A 26,730-nucleotide genomic window follows, 5' to 3' on the forward strand; every position below is an offset into this window, starting at 1 on the left:
AAAAGAAAATTAGTAAAAGATCAGATCATTTTATCCAATTAAAAAAAAAAAAAGTATGCTAAAATTTTAAAAAATAAGATAAGTAAAAAATTTTTCTCATAATAAAAATGTCAAGTCATCCCAGAATAAACAATCCCTAAGAAAAAAACTATATAAGGAAAAAACACAAAATGATCACTAGATCTTGGAGATGGTCATAACAGTACGAGATTTAGGACATCTATGTGGATCCTTGGCTAAGCAAAGTACATCAAACCTAAATATTTTTGGACTGTCCCATGAAAAACTCAAAAATACATGACATAATTTACAAAAAGTTTATTTTAAATTAAAATTTGTAAAATTATACACATAATTCTCACAAACACCAATCATCTGATCACGTAGAGTCCACGAGGCAATAAGTCTATTGAGATGGAAATAGTCTTCCAGGCATCTTACGAGGTTCCTTCAGAGTCCTCCACCTTGTGACTCGCCGGCCCGGTGGAGTTATAATGACTGCTGCCTCTTGTCCAGGCTTCTTTCGATGTCATCGATAACTTGGACTGCAGCTTTTGGGATTCGGGTTCCAGGTCCGAACACACTGGACACTCCGGCGTCATACAAGAACTCGTAGTCCTGTCGAGAAGATCGAGAAGAAAGGTCACGTGGGGAGGGGGCAGGGAGTGTTTGATGGCATTTCAAAATTTTTGATGTAAAAAATACAATTATTATTGGGGACAGACAATGGGGCAGATTTACTTACCCAGTCCATTCGCGATCCAGCGGCGCGTTCTGTGCAGTGGATTCGGGTCTTCCGGCGATCCACTAAGGCAGTTCCTCTGACGTCCACCAGATGTCGCTGCTGCGTTGAAGTCCGCCGAGGTCCGCCGGAGTGCACAATCCTATTCCTGGTGAAGGTAAGGGCGTGTCCGGCGACACTTTTTTTTTTTTTTTAAATGCGGCGGTTTCTCCGAATCCGTTGGGTTTTCGTTCGACCATGCCCCCGGTTTACGTCGCGTGCACGCCGGCGCGCCACAATCCGATCGCGTGCGCCAAAAACCTGGGGCAATTGAGGAAAAATGGGCGCAAATCGGAAATATTTGGGTAACACGTCGGGAAAACGCAAATCGGGCCCTTAGTAAATGACCCCCATTGTCTTATGATGAGACTCCTGGGGATTTTACCGAGGACCCCATTTCAAAAACCTACCCAAGGTCCTCCAACTTATCAAGTGCCAAATTGCTGAAAATTCTAAACTAATTACACAGATCTGATGTCCAACCATCACTTCTTTAGGAAGATATATTTAGAGATTGGGTAAACCGGCTATGTAGTGTAGTGTGAAGTTCTCAGCTTTCATTCTTCCCCTCCCACGGAGTGTGACAGATCCTCCAGGCACAGGATAAGCAGCGCTCACTCTCTTGCCCTTGGTGCTGCGTCTCATACATAAATGCAGAGTTACATCTCACATATTATAGCTGCGGTCTCCGGACAAGTCACAGTGAAGGACCTCCTAGTGTAGCACAGGGTCACCTTCACTGTCAGCTCCTAGGCTCCTGCCTTATACACAGGAGATGAAAATTAGAGATCACTTGATTCTTTCAGAAATAATGTCATCTAGATAGATGAACATTCGTAACGGGTCACCAGCCACTAGAACAAGGTTTTACCAAACTACCAAAGCATCAACATAAAACCTATATTTTGTAAAAAACATGAGTATTATTAGAGAACAGCAATGACTGCAGCACAGAGAGAGATTATGATGACATTTAACACCTGCACGCCGGCCACAGGACCTCAGCGCCGGCCACAGGACCTCACTAGTCTCTCACATGGCTCTGCTAGGATCTGCTCCGCTTTTCTTACAGTCTCTTCCACAGTTCTGTGACTATTGTGGGTTACTTAACTATGTCACCAAAGATTTTCCAGATCAGGACTCTGGGCTGTGGACATTTCATTGTTTTGATGTTTTCTGTTAAAAGGAACTGCTCTTCCCGCTTTGCTGTGTGACAGGGGGCATTATCCTGCATGAAAATGACTGGGTGACTGAGTGATGAATGTATCTGTATGAGAGGTCTAACTCCTCCTGTAGAAAACATTCCCCGAACCGTGACACTTCCTCCACTCCCTGTCACTGACTTCTTTACTTACTTTTTATTCTTTCTGCTAATTAGAGGTTTGGTCACTGCTTTCAGTCTGAATTCTCTTGAACATTGAGACACTGTATGAGGAGACAGATCCTTACCCTGTTTGGTGAAGAACTGGCGAGCAATTCCAGCTGCAGTGTTTGAATAATTACCCATGGAGATTCTCTGCATTATCCTGTCCTCTCTTGCATTCATCTTTCTAGACCAACCAGCCTTCTTGGGATGAGTTTTTGATGTTGCAAAGATGCAATATTCCAGAAATCACAGACTTGTTACGGCCAACAAACTTGCTATGACTGATAGGGTCACCCCCTTCATCTGGGCAACATGCTGCCGGAGGGTTTCAGCCACTTTGTCAAAATGGTTAGCCATTTCAAAGTCAGTGAAAACTGGATAATTAGGTGCCAGTAACATGGGTTTTGACAGATGAGAAATTAGCTCCAGGTACAAGATTAACACCAATAACTTGAAGGTATCTGATAGTGTTCTCTAATTTTGATCAGTTGTGTTTTATAATTATCTCATTTACATTTATATTCTGAGCTTTAGAATATATACAATTTATGAAATAAGCTTAAAATACTCATATTTTACTCATGTTAGGATACATTCACATGGGACTACACAATGACCTCTAATCTTGATCTCCAGTGTATACACATACCCTGTGCCTCTACATCGGTGCTGTGCAAAGGTACCTACAAAACTACATACTGAACCTGGTACCTATAATCTAGAACGAGGTCTCATGCCTGATCAATAGGATAACTATTCCATAGCTTTAGGCTTCCGTGGACCCAAAGATCCAATAACATGTTCTGTAACAAGCTTTGTAGGACAGAAGTTGGGAGTTAGAAGCCAGAGGAGTTTGACATCCACCTGGTGTCTCGTCTAGAGTTATGTCCAGCCCTCTCGGTTCTGATTAGCTGCTGTGTATTAGCAAAAGCCCAGATCGCACCGGGACATCTAAACCACCAAGTACGGGACACCAGGAATGGGATTCATTGGCGGAAGGAGACCCTGTAGACCCTGCTTTACAGTTACCTGGGGTGGGATGACTCCTCCGCAGATCACCAGAATATCAGGTCGTCCTAAAGCACACAGTTCTTTGATTAGCTCTGGGACAAGGGTTTTGTGCCCGGCGGCAAGCGTGCTCACTCCAACACTGTGCACGTCTGCATCCACGGCCTGCTGTGCCACCTCACGAGGGGTCTATGGGAAAAGAATTAAGAGGTCAATAGTGATTTACCCAACTCAAGAACATGTATTGCAGAAAAAGGGGCATCCACATGGTCTGTCTGTGCTGGTGCCAAGTCCTCTAGGGCGGAGCCTGTCAAAGGAAGACTAAAAAGGGACTTCCTGTTTCCAACTCCGCCCCCTAGGATCTGGCGAGATGTCACAGAAAACATTTTTTCTGAATTTGAAAAATACATTTCTGTAAAATAACATAATTTCTTGTAAATACAAACCTAGTTACTATAACAATTTGAAAAATGGGGTAATAGAGTAGCATGGCCGCCATTACAGCCGCGGATTAGCATGGACATCTTGCTTTTCTACAGTCCTTAAAAGCAACTTTGCCAAAGTGATTTGACAGCAGGCAGTTAATTGTAACAGAATAAGGTATATCTACCAGTCAGGAGTCATGGAAAGTTGGGTGATATTCTGAAATCTGTAATGGCAGCCATATTGGTTAACTCTATGCTGGATGGAGATGCATCTGCCATTAGCACTTGTGTCACACCACTAACGAGCGTCTTATATTAATAATTACAGTAAAAATCACAGGTCAGGTCCCCCGTGTCCGGCTGATTTTCTCCCGCACTGTGACAATAAAATATTAAATTCTGCATTTTTTTTTTCTGATGTGAAAATGAATTATCACTTTCACAATTGAATGACTTTGACATTTGCAAATTAGCAAATCCCTCTTCTGTATATCAGCAACGTGTTGGTTGAACCTATGATGCTCAGGTATGCATGACTCTTAAAGGGACAGTCTCTATCTTGATTAACCCTAAATATAACCATATAGAGCTACATTTTCTGCTCTAAATTCCCTGAATACAGGAGAGAGGAATCCATGTTTTTCGGGGGGTGGACTTCAATGTCTTCAATTTCTTACACCTACTGTCATGGAGACTCATAGTCCTTTTCTACCTCGCCTCTTCCTAGCCTTCTACATTTTGAACTTGTAAGTCAGCGAACTATGAGACACAAGGGATGCTGGGAAATGTGGCCCCACATAGGTCCATCAACTTGTTCGGCGGGCACAGCCATTGGCATCCTGCTTACCCTTCTCCTCCTCCTCCAAGAACTTGGCCGACAACCTCTGGCTCATATGGTGTACAAACGAAGTCCTGAAGTCTATTTTGTTCCTATCCAATCTTAGAGCACCCCTAGTTAAGGCACCTTCCGGTACTCGAGGAACTTACCTGTTCCGCACCATTTGTGTGGAGGCTGATGATTTCCGATTCCACAGTTCCTGACCGATGTTTTGCTTTATGACCCAGTTGCAGCTCCGTGATTCTAACCTAAGCTTACCCTGACTGATCCGTAGCTGCCTCAGGCTTGTACTTTGGCCACCTCCTGACCTGACCCCGGCCCGTCTCTGAATCCTCTCCGCCCCATTCCCCTTGGTGCTTTGCATTTGGAGGTTCATTTATCTTTAGCCTGGAAGTTTGGGATCTTTTTTTGTTCCACTACTTAAAGAGGTCTGTACCCCTACTCAGGCCTGTATTTCAGACAATTCCTGACCTGACCCCGGCTTGTCTCGGAGTACTCTCTGCTCCATTCTCTTTGGTGCTTTCCACTTGGAGCTCACTGGTGGCCGTCTGCCACTATTCGTAGTGACCTCAGGTTTGTATTTTTGATACTTTCTGGCCTGACCCCGCTTGTCTCTGAGTATGATTGCATTTGGCTTTCGCCGGTGGCCAGCTGAAACTAATCGTACTACTTAAAGTGGTTTGTGATTCTATCTCTTGGTGACAGCCTTAGCTTGACCTGACATTGATCCATAGCGCCTTGCCCGGACCTCGGCCTGTATTTTGGACACTTTCTGCCCTGATCCTGGCCTGTCTCTGAGTACCATCTGCCTCATCCTCCTCGATGCTTTGCAGTTGGTGTTCACCGGTGGGAAGCTGCCACTAGTAGTACTACTCCAAGAGGTAGTAACCTTGAGATCAAGGTCACTAGGATAATGCCATCTGGTGGCAAAGTGGGTCAACATCCTATTATAGATACATGAATACAAGTAAAATGTAGTTCCCTCTCTAGATGATCCAGCCAGTGCATGTGTGCCATGTGAAGTCATCCATATGTACAGCGACTTATAATGTGACCTTTTCATTACAGCAGAATCATATGAACAAAATCTAGGGCAATCTCTTTAAAATCTCATTAAAATATATGAAAAAATCCTCAGCATTAGATTATTACACTACAGATCTGCATTCACGTGAGGTCCTGCCGTATCTTCATGTGCGCAGGTTAGGGGATATTACACAGGAATCATAAATGAATATAATCGAGGGAGAAAAGATGAGTTTTAGAAGTGGAGATTTCTTGTTCCTCGCAGACGTTAAGCCTGATGAGGGATTAGCCCTCACATAAGGAAAGTTCAGCAATATCTACCAAGATTTCATAGGCCTTGTTCTAAGATGTGAGGAGTTGTGGTTTTTATTGGAGGAGAGGAGGGGGGGGGGGGCGGGACCCTCTTTACTAGCTGATATGAGAAAATTCGTTTCAAATAATAAAATTCATTTAGGGTTCAAAAGGGCAGTTTCTTTTACAAGAAGCAGAACACAATGGGGGTCATTTACTAAGGGCCGATTCACGTTTTCCCGGCGTGTTACCCGAATATTTCCGATTTGCGCCGATTTCCCCTGAACTGCCCCGAGATTTTGGCGCACGCGATCGGATTGAGGCGCATCAGCGCCGGCATGCACGTGACGGAAATCGGGGGGCGTGGCCGAATGAAAACCGGACGGATTCGGAAAAAACGCTGCATTTAAAAAAAAAAAAAAAAAATGTGTTGAGAAAATTGCACTTACCTTCACTCAGCCCGGCTCGGTGTATTCCAGTGCATTCCGATGCTTTTCAGCGCCACCTGGTGGACGTCGGAGGAACTGCCTTAATAAATCCCGGCCGGACCCGAATCCAGTGCAGAGAACGCGCCGCTGGATCGCGAATGGACCGGGTAAGTAAATCTGCCCCAAAAAGTGTCCTCCTACCTGGACCTCCAGCACTCAGTTGTGATCTGTGGTGAAACATGGCACGAAGGATGTAATTTCCCTACAGTGCCCCCGCAGGGGAAATGGAGAATTACACACAACATGTTGAAAGAGATAGGTTTGCTCTGTATTTCAGGACAGGACATGGTCCTCCAAAGTCTCCAATCTAACAAGGAGAATGCCTTCTAGGGAAGGTTGTAGGACATTTTGAAAGAGCAGGTGGTGGGTAATGTGAATATTTATACAAATTGGCTCGTTCAAGTTTGGCTAAATTGAATAGTTGACTAATGTAAAATTGGTGGATGTCCAACTGGTGGGACATCTCCTGATCTACAAATCAGGAGACCCTAGGACTTCTTTTTCTCCAAAGTGCATGACCAACGAAAGTAGGGCGTCTTCTTCTGGATCCATTAGATGTAACAAGGCTAGCTTTGTCTCGTTCAGAACTTTAAGGTGTCTTTTCTTAATACGACCTCAGTGGTCATGGAGTTTGAAGGAGCTACATGAGCGTCTACTCCAGGGTGAGAAGTAGCAGGAGCTACAAAGGAGCTTCAAATACCACAATGGCCTAACTTGGCGACATAATCTATCAAGATGGGACAGTTACAACATATTAGGCCAAGGGAACGGATGTTCACTGGGCTGTAAAATAATATAAGTGGTCACCAATATCCACCTACAGACGTCACAATAAAGAAGTGTGAAGTTACGAGATGAAACGTGTCTCAAGCAATGTACATCATCTCTTTTATGAATATCGGAGTGAATGGACGGGCTAAGTGGATCCACATTCACAGGTTTGTGTTAATGACTTGGAAGCCATCGCCACCTCCCGGATGTGTGTCTGCACCTCGGAGGATTGGCCTGTGAGTGACCCCTCCACGTAGTCACCCTGATAATTACTGGGAGGCCGGGCCACAAGCTGATGCTGGGTCACTCCGGAGAACTTGTAATGTGCATGGATAGAATTGCTTCACTATTTCCCTTCTGTTCATGTTCCTTCTTGCCACCAAAATCCAGAAACTTCCAGTTGGAGAACTCCAAAACCCCATAGAGTGCAGGAGGAGTGCAGGAAATCGGCACAGTGTTAACATACCCCAGGGCTGAGGCCCCGATTCACTGTCACAGGCAAGAAGAAACATTGTGAACATTGCAAATGAAATTCATTGAGAAAATCTGCAGCTGCATCTCCCTCCTCCCTCTCTTCTATAACGGTAAAGTGGGGCCCTGGGCAAAACTAAAAGTGGGGCCCCAAAATAAAACGATTTTATGACCAGCCACAGTCAGTAAGAGGCTCCTTTACCCTGCACAATGATAACACTTTGTAGTTACACACAGTAGTAGGTAAGGATCTGTAATATGGGATTGTAGGAGAATGATATATATATATATATATATATATATATATATATAGATGCATAAATATATAGTAGATTAAATATAGATAGCAAGATAGATGATAGACGATTGATTGATTGATTGATAGATGGATAGAGAATAGACAGGAGATAGATGGGTACATAGGTAGATAAAAGATATATAGATAAACATACAAAAGCTCGATAGATAAAAGTTAGACAAATATAAAGAAAAGGAAAGGAAATAGAGAAAAAAAATATAGGAGATAGATAACTAGACAGATAGACGATAGATATATAGACAGGAGATAGATGTTTAGCATCTGCACAGGGCATTCAACCAAGGGGTATTAAAAGGAGCAAAACATCCTCTGCGCACAAAATTCCACATGCAAGGGGCCCCATTAGGACTGGGGGCCCTGGGTAAATGCCCAGTTTACCGCCCCCTAACGCCAGCCCTGTTTCAGTCTCCTCTGTAAAATTGTGCAGGTGGCTGGGTTAAGTCTAGTCCCGTTCTGACCAATTCATGGAGCAGCAGCTCGAGCAGGGATCCGGTCACCGAATTAGGGAGAGCTAACTGAAACTCTGGCATTCACATTAGACAGATACGGGAGCACTGTGCTCAGCAACTTGTGCATGCTCATCCTATTGCTCCACTGATCAGATGTGAAAATCTGTATTGTTTGTCCTGCCCTGACCTTGGCCTCCTCTCCGGCTACTTTCTTTTTGCCTCCTTACTGAATGGAGATTACTTAAAGAAGTAGCGACCTGGTGGTTACCCTGCAGCAAAGCATAACTTAATAGAGGTTAAAGGGTGAAAATCAGGTGATGCCTAAGGCTATTTTTAGTACCTTTAGTACCTTTAGTACCTGAAGTCAATCTGAAAACCTTAATCTTGTGTATATAGTACAAAATATAACCTGTAGAGTTTAGGGATTATTATGGTAAGTTACCTGGAAGAGCGGTCCGATATCCACATCAAAGCCGAGGTCTGCGAATCCAGTGGCGATAACCTTTGCCCCTCTATCGTGGCCGTCTTGACCCATTTTGGCAACCAGCAGGCGAGGTCTACGTCCTTCTCTCTCCATGAAGCTCTGGACCCTGTAACAGATGACCCCACCATCTTATACACAGCAAGATGCAGGTCAAGATGTGACCTGCTCTCATGACCTCCTCTGACCCGCACACACATGAGGTGCATCCACGTTACTATGTGCAAAGGTAACAGCAGGACAGTGAAATATGGATCTATATTCCAGGATTGTAGCTGGAGTGTGTCCTCACACTGCTGTTCTCTTAGCTCTTGCAATAAACTGCTGCACAGATCCTCCCCTCTTTTCGGCGTAAAATCTATAACAGGCTTCTGGTTGAATACCACAGCAGTCCGTAAGAGCAGCTTTGAGGTGCTGTGTAGCAGCTAACTGATGAGAGCTAAGAGCACAACAGTGTGAGGACACCCCAAATACACTTAAAGCTAAGATCCTGGAATGTAAATTTCATAATCCTGCTGCTACTACCAACACAAACAAAATTATTATTACATAATGATTATACACCTCTTCACTATAGATAATATCTAACACTGTCTGAAGATAGCACAGAGCAAAGCAGTGTGAGGATATGCCTCTAGTGCACTTGGAGAAGTAACAATCATTAAACATAAATCAGAGTTTCACAGTCCTGCTGCTACTATCATCATAAAGATATGATTAAACATCTCTTCAGGGACAATACCGAACACTGGCTGCAGAGAGCACAGCAGTGTGAGGACACAGCCCCAATGCACTAGAAGAAATTACAATCCTGCAATATAAATCAATTTTTAACAGTCCTGCTGCCACTATTAACACACATAAAAGGTATGGTAATACATGTCTCCAGGGGGCAGTACCCAACACTGGCTGCAGGGGGAACAGAGCACAGCAGTGTGAGGACACGCCCCCAGTACAGCTGGAGATGCTACAATCCAGGAATATTGATCCATATATCACAGTCCTGCAGCTACTAACAACACACAAAGGTATGATAACACATCTTTCCAGCGACAATACCCAACACTGTCAGCAATCTGCATGGCTAATACTGTGGACACATTCCCTTTAAGAAGCATGGTGACTGTGTGTGGCTGAAAGACAAGTGAATTAAGTTGTAGTGATTAATCTCCGGGTCCTGTGTGCCGGTGCCTCTTATATCTGTCACATAGCGGAAGCCTCGGGCATCAATTATAGCGTTCTGCAGAGCCGCAGAGCATCGCACCCTCATAGTATTAGATAATCATCTGCATCATGATAGAGCAGAGCCAAAGTAACTGTGTAATAGAACAATGCTCACAGTAACGCGGGTTCTCCCATAGGACGGCATGTATACCTGCACACTGGGGACTGATGGGTTAAACTCCAATGCTGTCAATACTGGATATTGATGTTACCGTCACAGGTCCTTCTATGCTGTACCCACAAATAACACATCCTGTAACAAAAGCGCACACTATACCAGCACACACTATAATAATGCCACACACACTATAGTTATAGCGCGCACACACACATACTATAGTTATAGCGCGCACACACACACACTATAGTTATAGCGCGCACACACACACACACTATAGTTATAGCGCACACGCACACACACTATAGTTATAGCGCACACGCACACACACACACTATAGTTATAGCGCACACACACACACTATAGTTATAGCGCACACACACACACTATAGTTATAGCGCACACACACACACACACTATAGTTATAGCGCACACACACACTATAGTTATAGCGCACACACACACACACACACACTATAGTTATAGCGCGCACACACACACACTATAGTTATAGCGCGCACACACACACACACACTATAGTTATAGCGCGCACACACACACACACACACTATAGTTATAGCGCGCACACACACACACTATAGTTATAGCGCGCACACACACACACTATAGTTATAGCGCACACACACACTATAGTTATAGCGCGCGCACACACACACACACACTATAGTTATAGCGCACACACACACACACTATAGTTATAGCGCACACACACACACACACTATAGTTATAGCGCGCACACACACACTATAGTTATAGCGCGCACACACACACTATAGTTATAGCGCGCACAAACACACTATAGCTATAGCGCGCACACACACACTATAGCTATAGCGCGCACACACTATAGTTATAGCGCACACACACACACACTATAGTTATAGCGCACACACACACTATAGTTATAGCGCACACACACACTATAGTTATAGCGCACACACACTATAGTTATAGCGCGCACACACACACACACACTATAGTTATAGCGCGCACACACACACACACTATAGTTATAGCGCGCACACACACTATAGTTATAGCGCGCACACACACACTATAGTTATAGCGCGCACACACACTATAGTTATAGCGCGCACACACACACTATAGTTATAGCGCGCACACACACACACACTATAGTTATAGCGCACACACACACACACACTATAGTTATAGCGCACACACACACACACACACACACACACACTATAGTTATAGCGCGCACACACACACACACACTATAGTTATAGCGCGCACACACACACACACTATAGTTATAGCGCGCACACACACACACACTATAGTTATAGCGCGCACACACACACACACTATAGTTATAGCGCGCACACACACACTATAGTTATAGCGCGCACACACACACTATAGTTATAGCGCGCACACACACACTATAGTTATAGCGCGCACACACACACTATAGTTATAGCGCGCACACACACACACACACACTATAGTTATAGCGTGCGCACACACACACTATAGTTATAGCGCGCACACACACACACACTATAGTTATAGCGCACACACACACACACACTATAGTTATAGCGCACACACACACACTATAGTTATAGCGCACACACACACTATAGTTATAGCGCACACACACACACTATAGTTATAGCGCACACACACACACACACACTATAGTTATAGCGCGCACACACACACACACACACACACACTATAGTTATAGCGCGCACACACACACTATAGTTATAGCGCGCACACACACACACACTATAGTTATAGCGCGCACACACACACTATAGTTATAGCGCACACACACACACACACACACACACACTATAGTTATAGCGCGCACACACACACTATAGTTATAGCGCACACACACACACACACACACTATAGTTATAGCGCGCACACACACACACACACTATAGTTATAGCGCGCACACACACACTATAGTTATAGCGCGCACACACACACACACACTATAGTTATAGCGCGCACACACACACTATAGTTATAGCGCACACACACTATAGTTATAGCGCGCGCACACACACACACACACTATAGTTATAGCGCACACACACACACTATAGTTATAGCGCACACACACACACTATAGTTATAGCGCACACACACACTATAGTTATAGCGCGCACACACACTATAGTTATAGCGCGCACACACACACACACTATAGTTATAGCGCGCACACACACACACTATAGTTATAGCGCGCACACACACACTATAGTTATAGCACGCACACACACACTATAGTTATAGCGCGCACACACACACACACTATAGTTATATCGCGCACACACACACACTATAGTTATAGCGCACACGCACACACACACACACACTATAGTTATAGCGCACACGCACACACACACACTATAGTTATAGCGCACACACACACACACACACTATAGTTATAGCGCACACACACACACACACTATAGTTATAGCGCACACACACTATAGTTATAGCGCACACACACACACACACACACACTATAGTTATAGCGCGCGCACACACACACACACTATAGTTATAGCGCGCACACACACACACACTATAGTTATAGCGCACACACACTATAGTTATAGCGCGCACACACACACACACACACTATAGTTATAGCGCGCACACACACACACACACTATAGTTATAGCGCGCACACACACACTATAGTTATAGCGCGCACACACACACTATAGTTATAGCGCGCACACACACACACTATAGTTATAGCGCGCACACACACACACTATAGTTATAGCGCGCACACACACACACTATAGTTATAGCGCGCACACACACACACACACTATAGTTATAGCGCGCACACACACACACACACACACTATAGTTATAGCGCGCACACACACACACTATAGTTATAGCGCGCACACACACACACTATAGTTATAGCGCACACACACACTATAGTTATAGCGCGCGCACACACACACACACACTATAGTTATAGCGCACACACACACACACTATAGTTATAGCGCACACACACACACACACTATAGTTATAGCGCACACACACACACACACACACTATAGTTATAGCGCACACACACTATAGTTATAGCGCACACACACACACACACTATAGTTATAGCGCGCACACACACACTATAGTTATAGCGCGCACACACACACTATAGTTATAGCGCGCACACACACACTATAGCTATAGCGCGCACACACACACTATAGCTATAGCGCGCACACACTATAGTTATAGCGCACACACACACACACTATAGTTATAGCGCACACACACACTATAGTTATAGCGCACACACACACTATAGTTATAGCGCACACACACTATAGTTATAGCGCGCACACACACACACACACTATAGTTATAGCGCGCACACACACACACACTATAGTTATAGCGCGCACACACACTATAGTTATAGCGCGCACACACACACTATAGTTATAGCGCGCACACACACTATAGTTATAGCGCGCACACACACACTATAGTTATAGCGCGCACACACACACACACTATAGTTATAGCGCACACACACACACACACTATAGTTATAGCGCACACACACACACACACACACACACACACACTATAGTTATAGCGCGCACACACACACACACACTATAGTTATAGCGCGCACACACACACACACTATAGTTATAGCGCGCACACACACACACACTATAGTTATAGCGCGCACACACACACACACTATAGTTATAGCGCGCACACACACACTATAGTTATAGCGCGCACACACACACTATAGTTATAGCGCGCACACACACACTATAGTTATAGCGCGCACACACACACTATAGTTATAGCGCGCACACACACACACACACACTATAGTTATAGCGTGCGCACACACACACTATAGTTATAGCGCGCACACACACACACACTATAGTTATAGCGCACACACACACACACACTATAGTTATAGCGCACACACACACACTATAGTTATAGCGCACACACACACTATAGTTATAGCGCACACACACACACTATAGTTATAGCGCACACACACACACACACACACACACTATAGTTATAGCGCGCACACACACACACACACACACACACACACTATAGTTATAGCGCGCACACACACACTATAGTTATAGCGCGCACACACACACACACACTATAGTTATAGCGCGCACACACACACTATAGTTATAGCGCACACACACACACACACACACACACTATAGTTATAGCGCGCACACACACACTATAGTTATAGCGCACACACACACACACACACACTATAGTTATAGCGCGCACACACACACACACACTATAGTTATAGCGCGCACACACACACTATAGTTATAGCGCACACACACTATAGTTATAGCGCGCGCACACACACACACACACTATAGTTATAGCGCACACACACACACTATAGTTATAGCGCACACACACACACTATAGTTATAGCGCACACACACACACTATAGTTATAGCGCACACACACACACTATAGTTATAGCGCACACACACACACTATAGTTATAGCGCACACACACACTATAGCTATAGCGCACACACACACTATAGCTATAGCGCACACACACACACACACACACACTATAGTTATAGCACACACACACACTATAGTTATATCGCGCACACACACACTATAGTTATAGCGCACACACACACACACTATAGTTATAGCGCGCACACACACTATAGTTATAGCGCACACACACACTATAGTTATAGCGCACACACACACTATAGTTATAGCGCACACACACACACACACACACACTATAGTTATAGCGCACACACACACACACACACTATAGTTATAGCGCACACACACACACACACACTATAGTTATAGCGCACACACACACACACACACTATAGTTATAGCGCACACACACACACACACACACACTATAGTTATAGCGCACACACACACACACACACTATAGTTATAGCGCACACACACACACACACTATAGTTATAGCGCACACACACACACACACTATAGTTATAGCGCACACACACACACACACACTATAGTTATAGCGCACACACACACACACTATAGTTATAGCGCACACACACACACACTATAGTTATAGCGCACACACACACACACACACACACAATAGTTATAGCGCGCACACACACACTATAGTTATAGCGCACACACACACACACACTATAGTTATAGCGCGCACACACACACACACTATAGTTATAGCGCGCACACACACACTATAGTTATAGCGCGCGCACACACACTATAGTTATAGCGCGCACACACACACACTATAGTTATAGCGCGCACACACACACACTATAGTTATAGCGCGCACACACACACTATAGTTATAGCGCGCACACACACACACATTATAGTTATAGCGCACACACACACACACACACTATAGTTATAGCGCGCACACACACACTATAGTTATAGCGCGCACACACACACTATAGTTATAGCGCGCACACACACACTATAGTTATAGCGCGCACACACACACTATAGTTATAGCGCGCACACACACACTATAGTTATAGCGCGCACACACACACTATAGTTATAGCGCGCACACACACACTATAGTTATAGCGCGCACACACACACTATAGTTATAGCGCGCACACACACACTATAGTTATAGCGCGCACACACACACTATAGTTATAGCGCGCACACACACACACACTATAGTTATAGCGCGCACACACACACACTATAGTTATAGCGCGCACACACACACACACTATAGTTATAGCGCGCACACACACACACACACACTATAGTTATAGCGCGCACACACACACACTATAGTTATAGCGCGCACACACACACACTATAGTTATAGCGCGCACACACACACACACACACACACACACACTATAGTTATAGCGCGCACACACACACTATAGTTATAGCGCACACACACACACACACACACTATAGTTATAGCGCACACACACACACACTATAGTTATAGCGCACACACACACACACTATAGTTATAGCGCACACACACACACACTATAGTTATAGCGCACACACACACACTATAGTTATAGCGCACACACACACACTATAGTTATAGCGCACACACACACACTATAGTTATAGCGCACACACACACTATAGTTATAGCGCACACACACACTATAGTTATAGCGCACACACACACTATAGTTATAGCGCACACACACACTATAGTTATAGCGCACACACACACTATAGTTATAGCGCACACACACACTATAGTTATAGCGCACACACACACTATAGTTATAGCGCACACACACACTATAGTTATAGCGCACGCACACACTATAGTTATAGCGCGCGCACACACTATAGTTATAGCGCGCGCACACACTATAGTTATAGCGCGCGCACACACTATAGTTATAGCGCGCGCACACACTATAGTTATAGCGCGCGCACACACTATAGTTATAGCGCGCGCACACACTATAGTTATAGCGCGCGCACACACTATAGTTATAGCGCGCGCACACACACACTATAGTTATAGCGCGCACACACACACACTATAGTTATAGCGCGCACACACACACACTATAGTTATAGCGCGCACACACACACACACACACACACACACACTATAGTTATAGCGCGCACACACACACTATAGTTATAGCGCACACACACACACTATAGTTATAGCGCGCACACACACACACACACACACACACTATAGTTATAGCGCGCACACACACACACACACACACACACACACTATAGTTATAGCGCACACACACACACACTATAGTTATAGCGCACACACACACACACACTATAGTTATAGCGCACACACACACTATAGTTATAGCGCGCACACACACACACTATAGTTATAGCGCACACACACACACACTATAGTTATAGCGCACACACACACACTATAGTTATAGCGCACACACACACACTATAGTTATAGCGCACACACACACACTATAGTTATAGCGCACACACACACACTATAGTTATAGCGCACACACACACACTATAGTTATAGCGCACACACACACACTATAGTTATAGCGCACACACACACACACTATAGTTATAGCGCGCACACACACACACACTATAGTTATAGCGCGCACACACACACACACTATAGTTATAGCGCGCACACACACACACACACACACACTATAGTTATAGCGCGCACACACACACACTATAGTTATAGCGCGCACACACACACACACACACACACTATAGTTATAGCGCGCACACACACACACTATAGTTATAGCGCGCACACACACACACTATAGTTATAGCGCACACACACACACTATAGTTATAGCGCACACACACACTATAGTTATAGCGCACACACACACTATAGTTATAGCGCACACACACACACACTATAGTTATAGCGCACACACACACTATAGTTATAGCGCACACACACACTATAGTTATAGCGCACACACACACACACACACACTATAGTTATAGCGCACACACACACTATAGTTATAGCGCACACACACACTATAGTTATAGCGCACACACACACTATAGTTATAGCGCACACACACACACACACACACACACTATAGTTATAGCGCACACACACACTATAGTTATAGCGCACACACACACTATAGTTATAGCGCACACACACACTATAGTTATAGCGCACACACACACACACACACACACACACTATAGTTATAGCGCGCGCACACACACTATAGTTATAGCGCGCGCACACACACTATAGTTATAGCGCGCGCACACACACTATAGTTATAGCGCGCGCACACACACACTATAGTTATAGCGTGCACACACACACACTATAGTTATAGCGTGCACACACACACACTATAGTTATAGCGCGCACACACACACACACACACTATAGTTATAGCGCGCACACACACACACACACACACTATAGTTATAGCGCGCACACACACACTATAGTTATAGCGCACACACACACACACACACTATAGTTATAGCGCACACACACACACACTATAGTTATAGCGCACACACACACTATAGTTATAGCGCACACACACTATAGTTATAGCGCACACACACACACACTATAGTTATAGCGCACACACACACACACACACTATAGTTATAGCGCGCACACACACACACACTATAGTTATAGCGCACACACACACACACTATAGTTATAGCGCACACACACACACTATAGTTATAGCGCGCACACACACACACACACACACACTATAGTTATAGCGCGCACACACACACACACACTATAGTTATAGCGCGCACACACACACACACACACACTATAGTTATAGCGCGCACACACACACACACACACACACACACACACACACACACTATAGTTATAGCGCGCACACACACACACACTATAGTTATAGCGCACACACACACTATAGTTATAGCGCACACACACACTATAGTTATAGCGCGCACACACACACACACACACACACACACACACACACACTATAGTTATAGCGCGCACACACACACACTATAGTTATAGCGCACACACACACTATAGTTATAGCGCGCACACACACACACACACACACACACACACACACACTATAGTTATAGCGCGCACACACACACTATAGTTATAGCGCGCACACACACACACACTATAGTTATAGCGCACACACACACTATAGTTATAGCGCACACACACACTATAGTTATAGCGCACACACACACTATAGTTATAGCGCACACACACACTATAGTTATAGCGCACACACACACTATAGTTATAGCGCACACACACTATAGTTATAGCGCGCACACACTATAGTTATAGCGCGCACACACACACTATAGTTATAGCGCACACACACACACTATAGTTATAGCGCACACACACACACTATAGTTATAGCGCACACACACACACTATAGTTATAGCGCACACACACACTATAGTTATAGCGCACACACACACTATAGTTATAGCGCACACACACACTATAGTTATAGCGCACACACACACTATAGTTATAGCGCACACACACACTATAGTTATAGCGCACACACACACTATAGTTATAGCGCACACACACACTATAGTTATAGCGCACACACACACTATAGTTATAGCGCACACACACACTATAGTTATAGCGCGCGCACACACTATAGTTATAGCGCGCGCACACACTATAGTTATAGCGCGCGCACACACTATAGTTATAGCGCGCGCACACACTATAGTTATAGCGCGCGCACACACTATAGTTATAGCGCGCGCACACACACACTATAGTTATAGCGCGCACACACACACACTATAGTTATAGCGCGCACACACACACACTATAGTTATAGCGCGCACACACACACACACACACACACACACACTATAGTTATAGCGCGCACACACACACTATAGTTATAGCGCACACACACACACTATAGTTATAGCGCGCACACACACACACACACACACTATAGTTATAGCGCGCACACACACACACACACACACACACACACACTATAGTTATAGCGCGCACACACACACTATAGTTATAGCGCACACACACACACACTATAGTTATAGCGCACACACACACACACACTATAGTTATAGCGCACACACACACTATAGTTATAGCGCGCACACACACACACTATAGTTATAGCGCACACACACACACTATAGTTATAGCGCACACACACACACTATAGTTATAGCGCACACACACACACTATAGTTATAGCGCACACACACACACTATAGTTATAGCGCACACACACACACTATAGTTATAGCGCACACACACACACTATAGTTATAGCGCACACACACACACACTATAGTTATAGCGCGCACACACACACACACTATAGTTATAGCGCGCACACACACACACACTATAGTTATAGCGCGCACACACACACACACACACACACTATAGTTATAGCGCGCACACACACACACACTATAGTTATAGCGCGCCCACACACACACACACTATAGTTATAGCGCGCACACACACACACTATAGTTATAGCGCGCACACACACACACTATAGTTATAGCGCACACACACACTATAGTTATAGCGCACACACACACTATAGTTATAGCGCACACACACACTATAGTTATAGCGCACACACACACACACTATAGTTATAGCGCACACACACACTATAGTTATAGCGCACACACACACTATAGTTATAGCGCACACACACACACACACACACTATAGTTATAGCGCACACACACACTATAGTTATAGCGCACACACACACTATAGTTATAGCGCACACACACACTATAGTTATAGCGCACACACACACACACACACACACTATAGTTATAGCGCACACACACACTATAGTTATAGCGCACACACACACTATAGTTATAGCGCACACACACACTATAGTTATAGCGCACACACACACACACACACACACACACACTATAGTTATAGCGCGCGCACACACACTATAGTTATAGCGCGCGCACACACACTATAGTTATAGCGCGCGCACACACACTATAGTTATAGCGCACACACACACACTATAGTTATAGCGCACACACACACACTATAGTTATAGCGCACACACACACACTATAGTTATAGCGCACACACACACTATAGTTATAGCGCACACACACACACACACTATAGTTATAGCGCACACACACACTATAGTTATAGCGCGCACACACACACACTATAGTTATAGCGCACACACACACACTATAGTTATAGCGCACACACACACACTATAGTTATAGCGCGCACACACACACACTATAGTTATAGCGCACACACACACACTATAGTTATAGCGCACACACACACACTATAGTTATAGCGCACACACACACACTATAGTTATAGCGCACACACACACACTATAGTTATAGCGCACACACACACACTATAGTTATAGCGCACACACACACACTATAGTTATAGCGCACACACACACACACTATAGTTATAGCGCGCACACACACACACACTATAGTTATAGCGCGCACACACACACACACTATAGTTATAGCGCGCACACACACACACACACACACACTATAGTTATAGCGCGCACACACACACACACTATAGTTATAGCGCGCCCACACACACACACACTATAGTTATAGCGCGCACACACACACACTATAGTTATAGCGCGCACACACACACACTATAGTTATAGCGCACACACACACTATAGTTATAGCGCACACACACACTATAGTTATAGCGCACACACACACTATAGTTATAGCGCACACACACACACACTATAGTTATAGCGCACACACACACTATAGTTATAGCGCACACACACACTATAGTTATAGCGCACACACACACACACACACACTATAGTTATAGCGCACACACACACTATAGTTATAGCGCACACACACACTATAGTTATAGCGCACACACACACTATAGTTATAGCGCACACACACACACACACACACACTATAGTTATAGCGCACACACACACTATAGTTATAGCGCACACACACACTATAGTTATAGCGCACACACACACTATAGTTATAGCGCACACACACACACACACACACACACACACTATAGTTATAGCGCGCGCACACACACTATAGTTATAGCGCGCGCACACACACTATAGTTATAGCGCGCGCACACACACTATAGTTATAGCGCGCGCACACACACACTATAGTTATAGCGTGCACACACACACACTATAGTTATAGCGTGCACACACACACACTATAGTTATAGCGCGCACACACACACACACACACACTATAGTTATAGCGCGCACACACACACTATAGTTATAGCGCACACACACACACACACACTATAGTTATAGCGCACACACACACACACTATAGTTATAGCGCACACACACACTATAGTTATAGCGCACACACACTATAGTTATAGCGCACACACACACACACTATAGTTATAGCGCACACACACACACACACACTATAGTTATAGCGCGCACACACACACACACACTATAGTTATAGCGCACACACACACACACTATAGTTATAGCGCACACACACACACTATAGTTATAGCGCACACACACACACTATAGTTATAGCGCGCACACACACACACACACACACACTATAGTTATAGCGCGCACACACACACACACACACTATAGTTATAGCGCGCACACACACACACACACACACTATAGTTATAGCGCGCACACACACACACACACACACACACACACACACACACACTATAGTTATAGCGCGCACACACACACACTATAGTTATAGCGCACACACACACTATAGTTATAGCGCGCACACACACTATAGTTATAGCGCGCACACACACACACACACACACACACACACACACACACACACTATAGTTATAGCGCGCACACACACACACTATAGTTATAGCGCACACACACACTATAGTTATAGCGCGCACACACACACACACACACACACACACACACACACTATAGTTATAGCGCGCACACACACACTATAGTTATAGCGCGCACACACACACACACTATAGTTATAGCGCACACACACACTATAGTTATAGCGCACACACACACTATAGTTATAGCGCACACACACACTATAGTTATAGCGCACACACACACTATAGTTATAGCGCGCACACACTATAGTTATAGCGCGCACACACTATAGTTATAGCGCGCACACACACACTATAGTTATAGCGCACACACACACTATAGTTATAGCGCGCACACACACTATAGTTATAGCGCGCACACACACACACACACACACACACACACACTATAGTTATAGCGCGCACACACACACACTATAGTTATAGCGCACACACACACTATAGTTATAGCGCGCACACACACACACACACACACACTATAGTTATAGCGCGCACACACACACACACACACACTATAGTTATATCGCGCACACACACACACTATAGTTATAGCGCACACACACACACTACAGTTATAGCGCACACACACACACACACTACAGTTATAGCGCACACACACACACTATAGTTATAGCGCACACACACACACTATAGTTATAGCGCACACACACACACTATAGTTATAGCGCACACACACACACTATAGTTATAGCGCACACACACACACTATAGTTATAGCGCACACACACACTATAGTTATAGCGCACACACACACTATAGTTATAGCGCACACACACACTATAGTTATAGCGCACACACACACTATAGTTATAGCGCGCACACACACTATAACAACAGCGCATAGTATAATAATAATACTGCGCACACTATACCACCACACACTATAATAATACTGCAAACTACAACAGCAGCGCACACTATACCACCACACAATATAATAATACTGCAAACAACAGCGCACACTACAACAACACTGCAAACTACAACAGCAGCGCATACTATAGTAATACCGCACACACTATAGTAATACCGCACACACTATAGTAATACCGCACACACTATAGTAATACCGTACACTATATCAACAGCGCATACTATAATAATAATACTGCAAACTACAACAACAGCGCACACTATACCACCACACACTATAACAGTGATGGCAAACCTTTTGGAGTCCGAGTGCCCAAACTACAACAAAGACCCGCTTATTTATTGCAAAGTGCCAACACAGAAATGTAATTTGTGATTGATACTCCCTGCTCTGTCACAGCTTTCATTGATACCAGCACCCTGAGCACACCAATAAAGCAGAAAATAGTCCCAGGTATAGCTGTCACATTAAAATACCTCTGCACCGCAAGTCCTGGGCTGTCTGGGACTGCAGGAAGATACCTGGAGTCCTCTCTGGTGATGGCCTGAGTGCCCACAGAAAGGGCTCCGAGTGCCACCTCTGGCACCAGTGCCATAGGTTAGCCATCACTGCACTATAATAATACTGCAAACTACAACAGCAGCGCACACTATAGTAATACTGCACATTAGAACAACAGCGCACACTAGAACAGCAGCGCACACTATAGTAATACTGCACATTAGAACAACAGCGCACACTAGAACAGCAGCGCACACTATAGTAATACTGCACATTAGAACAACAGCGCACACTAGAACAACAGCGCACACTAGAACAACACTGCACACTATTCTAATACTGTACACCTGTCCCAAATCTAGCGGCGCAACTACCCCGGCACCGGTCAAAGGTGTGCTCACCACACCGAGCCCATGCTAGTTCGCAGCTGCCACCATGCGGACGTGTGTTTGAGGCCTAAGTGTGTATTTGTGATAGCCTGAGGAACAGCTGTGTCTTATCTACACCCCATTTTCAGTCCCTGGCCATGGATACAGTCTTCAGGCAACACAATGTGAATGTATTATTTGTACTTACCTCTTGAGAGTGAGTGCAATCTCCTCGCTCTCCCCGTACTCCTGGCGATACGCTCCACTCACCATCCGATCACTGGCTTTATGTTCTCCAAACACCTTCTTCATCGCATCCGTGATCTCCCCCACCGTGCACCTGGGAGGAAGAGAAAGCAAAGAGGTAAAAGGGTTAAACTATGAAAATCCATCACCTGTGCATCTAATGCCCCAGACACACACCGCAGATTACATCAGTATTTGGAAGACAAATGTAAACTACTGAAGTATAACTACTATAATACTGCCCCTATGTACAGGAATATAACTACTATAATACTGCCCCCTATGTACAAGAATATAACTACCGTACTATAATACTGCCCCCTATGTACAAGAATATAACTACTATAATACTGCTCACTATGTACAGGAAAATAACTACTATAATACTGCCCCCTATGTACAAGAATATAACTACTATAATACTGCCCCCTATGTACAGGAATATAACTACTATAATACTGCCCGCTATGTACAAGACTATAACTACTATAATACTGCCCCCTATGTACAAGAATATAACTACTATAATACTGCCCCCTATGTACAGGAATATAACTACTATAATACTGCCCCCTATGTACAGGAATATAACTACTATAATACTGCCCCCTATGTACAAGAATATAACTACTATAATACTGCCCCCTATGTACAGGAATATAACTACTATAATACTGTCCCATATGTACAAGAATATAACTGCTATAACACTGCCCCCTATGTACAGGAATATAACTACTATAATACTGCCCCCTATGTACAAGAATATAACTACTATAATACTGTCCCCTATGTACAAGAATATAACTGCTATAACACTGCCCCCTATGTACAGGAATATAACTACTATAATACTGCCCCTATGTACAGGAATATAACTACTATAATACTGCCCCCTATGTACAAGAATATAACTACTATAATACTGCCCCTATGTACAAGAATATAACTACTATAATACTGCCCCCTATGTACAGGAATATAACTACTATAATACTGCCCCCTATGTACAGGAATATAACTACTATAATACTGCCCCCTATGTACAAGAATATAACTACTATAATACTGCCCCCTATGTACAAGAATATAACTACTATAATACTGCCCCCTATGTACAAGAATATAACTACTATAATACTGCCCCCTATGTACAGGAATATAACTACTATAATACTGCCCCCTATGTACAAGAATATAACTACTATAATACTACCCCCTATGTACAGGAATATAACTACTATAATATTGCCCCCCTATGTACAAGAATATAACTACTATAATACTGCCCCCCTATGTACAAGAATATAACTACTATAATACTGCCCCCCTATGTACAAGAATATAACTACTATAATACTGCCCCCTATGTACAAGAATATAACTACTATAATACTGCCCGCTATGTACAAGACTATAACTACTATAATACTGCCCCCTATGTACAAGAATATAACTACTATAATACTGCCCCCTATGTACAGGAATATAACTACTATAATACTGCCCCCTATGTACAGGAATATAACTACTATAATACTGCCCCCTATGTACAAGAATATAACTACTATAATACTGCCCCCTATGTACAGGAATATAACTACTATAATACTGCCCCCTATGTACAGGAATATAACTGCTATAATACTGCCCCCTATGTACAAGAATATAACTACTATAATACTGCCGCCTATGTACAGGAATATAACTACTATAATACTGCCCCCTATGTACAAGAATATAACTACTATAATACTGCCCCCTATGTACAAGAATATAACTACTATAATACTGCCCCCTATGTACAAGAATATAACTACTATAATACTGCCCCCTATGTACAGGACTATAACTACTATAATACTGCCCCCTATGTACAGGAATATAACTACTATAATACTGCCCCCTATGTACAGGACTATAACTACTATAATACTGCCCCCTATGTACAGGACTATAACTACTATAATACTGCCCCCTATGTACAGGACTATAACTACTATAATACTGCCCCTTTATTGTTGGATAGTGATGTTGCCCCTTGTTAGAAGTCAGTATGTGGTGGTGATGACAGATGATAGCGGGGTGCTGTACACCAGTGTTAGTACATAAGGTGCAGCTGATGGATAACATTATGAATTATTCCTCTGCAGTGACATT

General features: G+C 44.0%; 1 protein-coding gene across 2 annotated transcripts in view; it reads right to left on the reverse strand.

The window, feature by feature from the left end:
- Positions 1–303: 303 nt before the first annotated feature.
- MMUT (methylmalonyl-CoA mutase) overlaps positions 304–26,730 on the reverse strand; it is a 47,777-nt gene continuing 21,350 nt past the window's right edge. For both annotated transcript variants that reach the window (XM_072143742.1, XM_072143741.1), the window contains exons 10-13: positions 24,533–24,664; positions 8,676–8,823; positions 3,177–3,344; positions 304–618 (exon numbers count right to left, since the gene is read on the reverse strand). In XM_072143742.1, the coding sequence (XP_071999843.1) occupies positions 490–618; positions 3,177–3,344; positions 8,676–8,823; positions 24,533–24,664 (577 nt within the window). In that variant the 3' untranslated portion in view covers positions 304–489. The remainder of the gene's footprint in view (positions 619–3,176; positions 3,345–8,675; positions 8,824–24,532; positions 24,665–26,730) is intronic.

Source organism: Engystomops pustulosus, chromosome 3 (assembly GCF_040894005.1).
Source record: "Engystomops pustulosus chromosome 3, aEngPut4.maternal, whole genome shotgun sequence".
Classification (NCBI taxonomy): domain Eukaryota; kingdom Metazoa; phylum Chordata; class Amphibia; order Anura; family Leptodactylidae; genus Engystomops; species Engystomops pustulosus.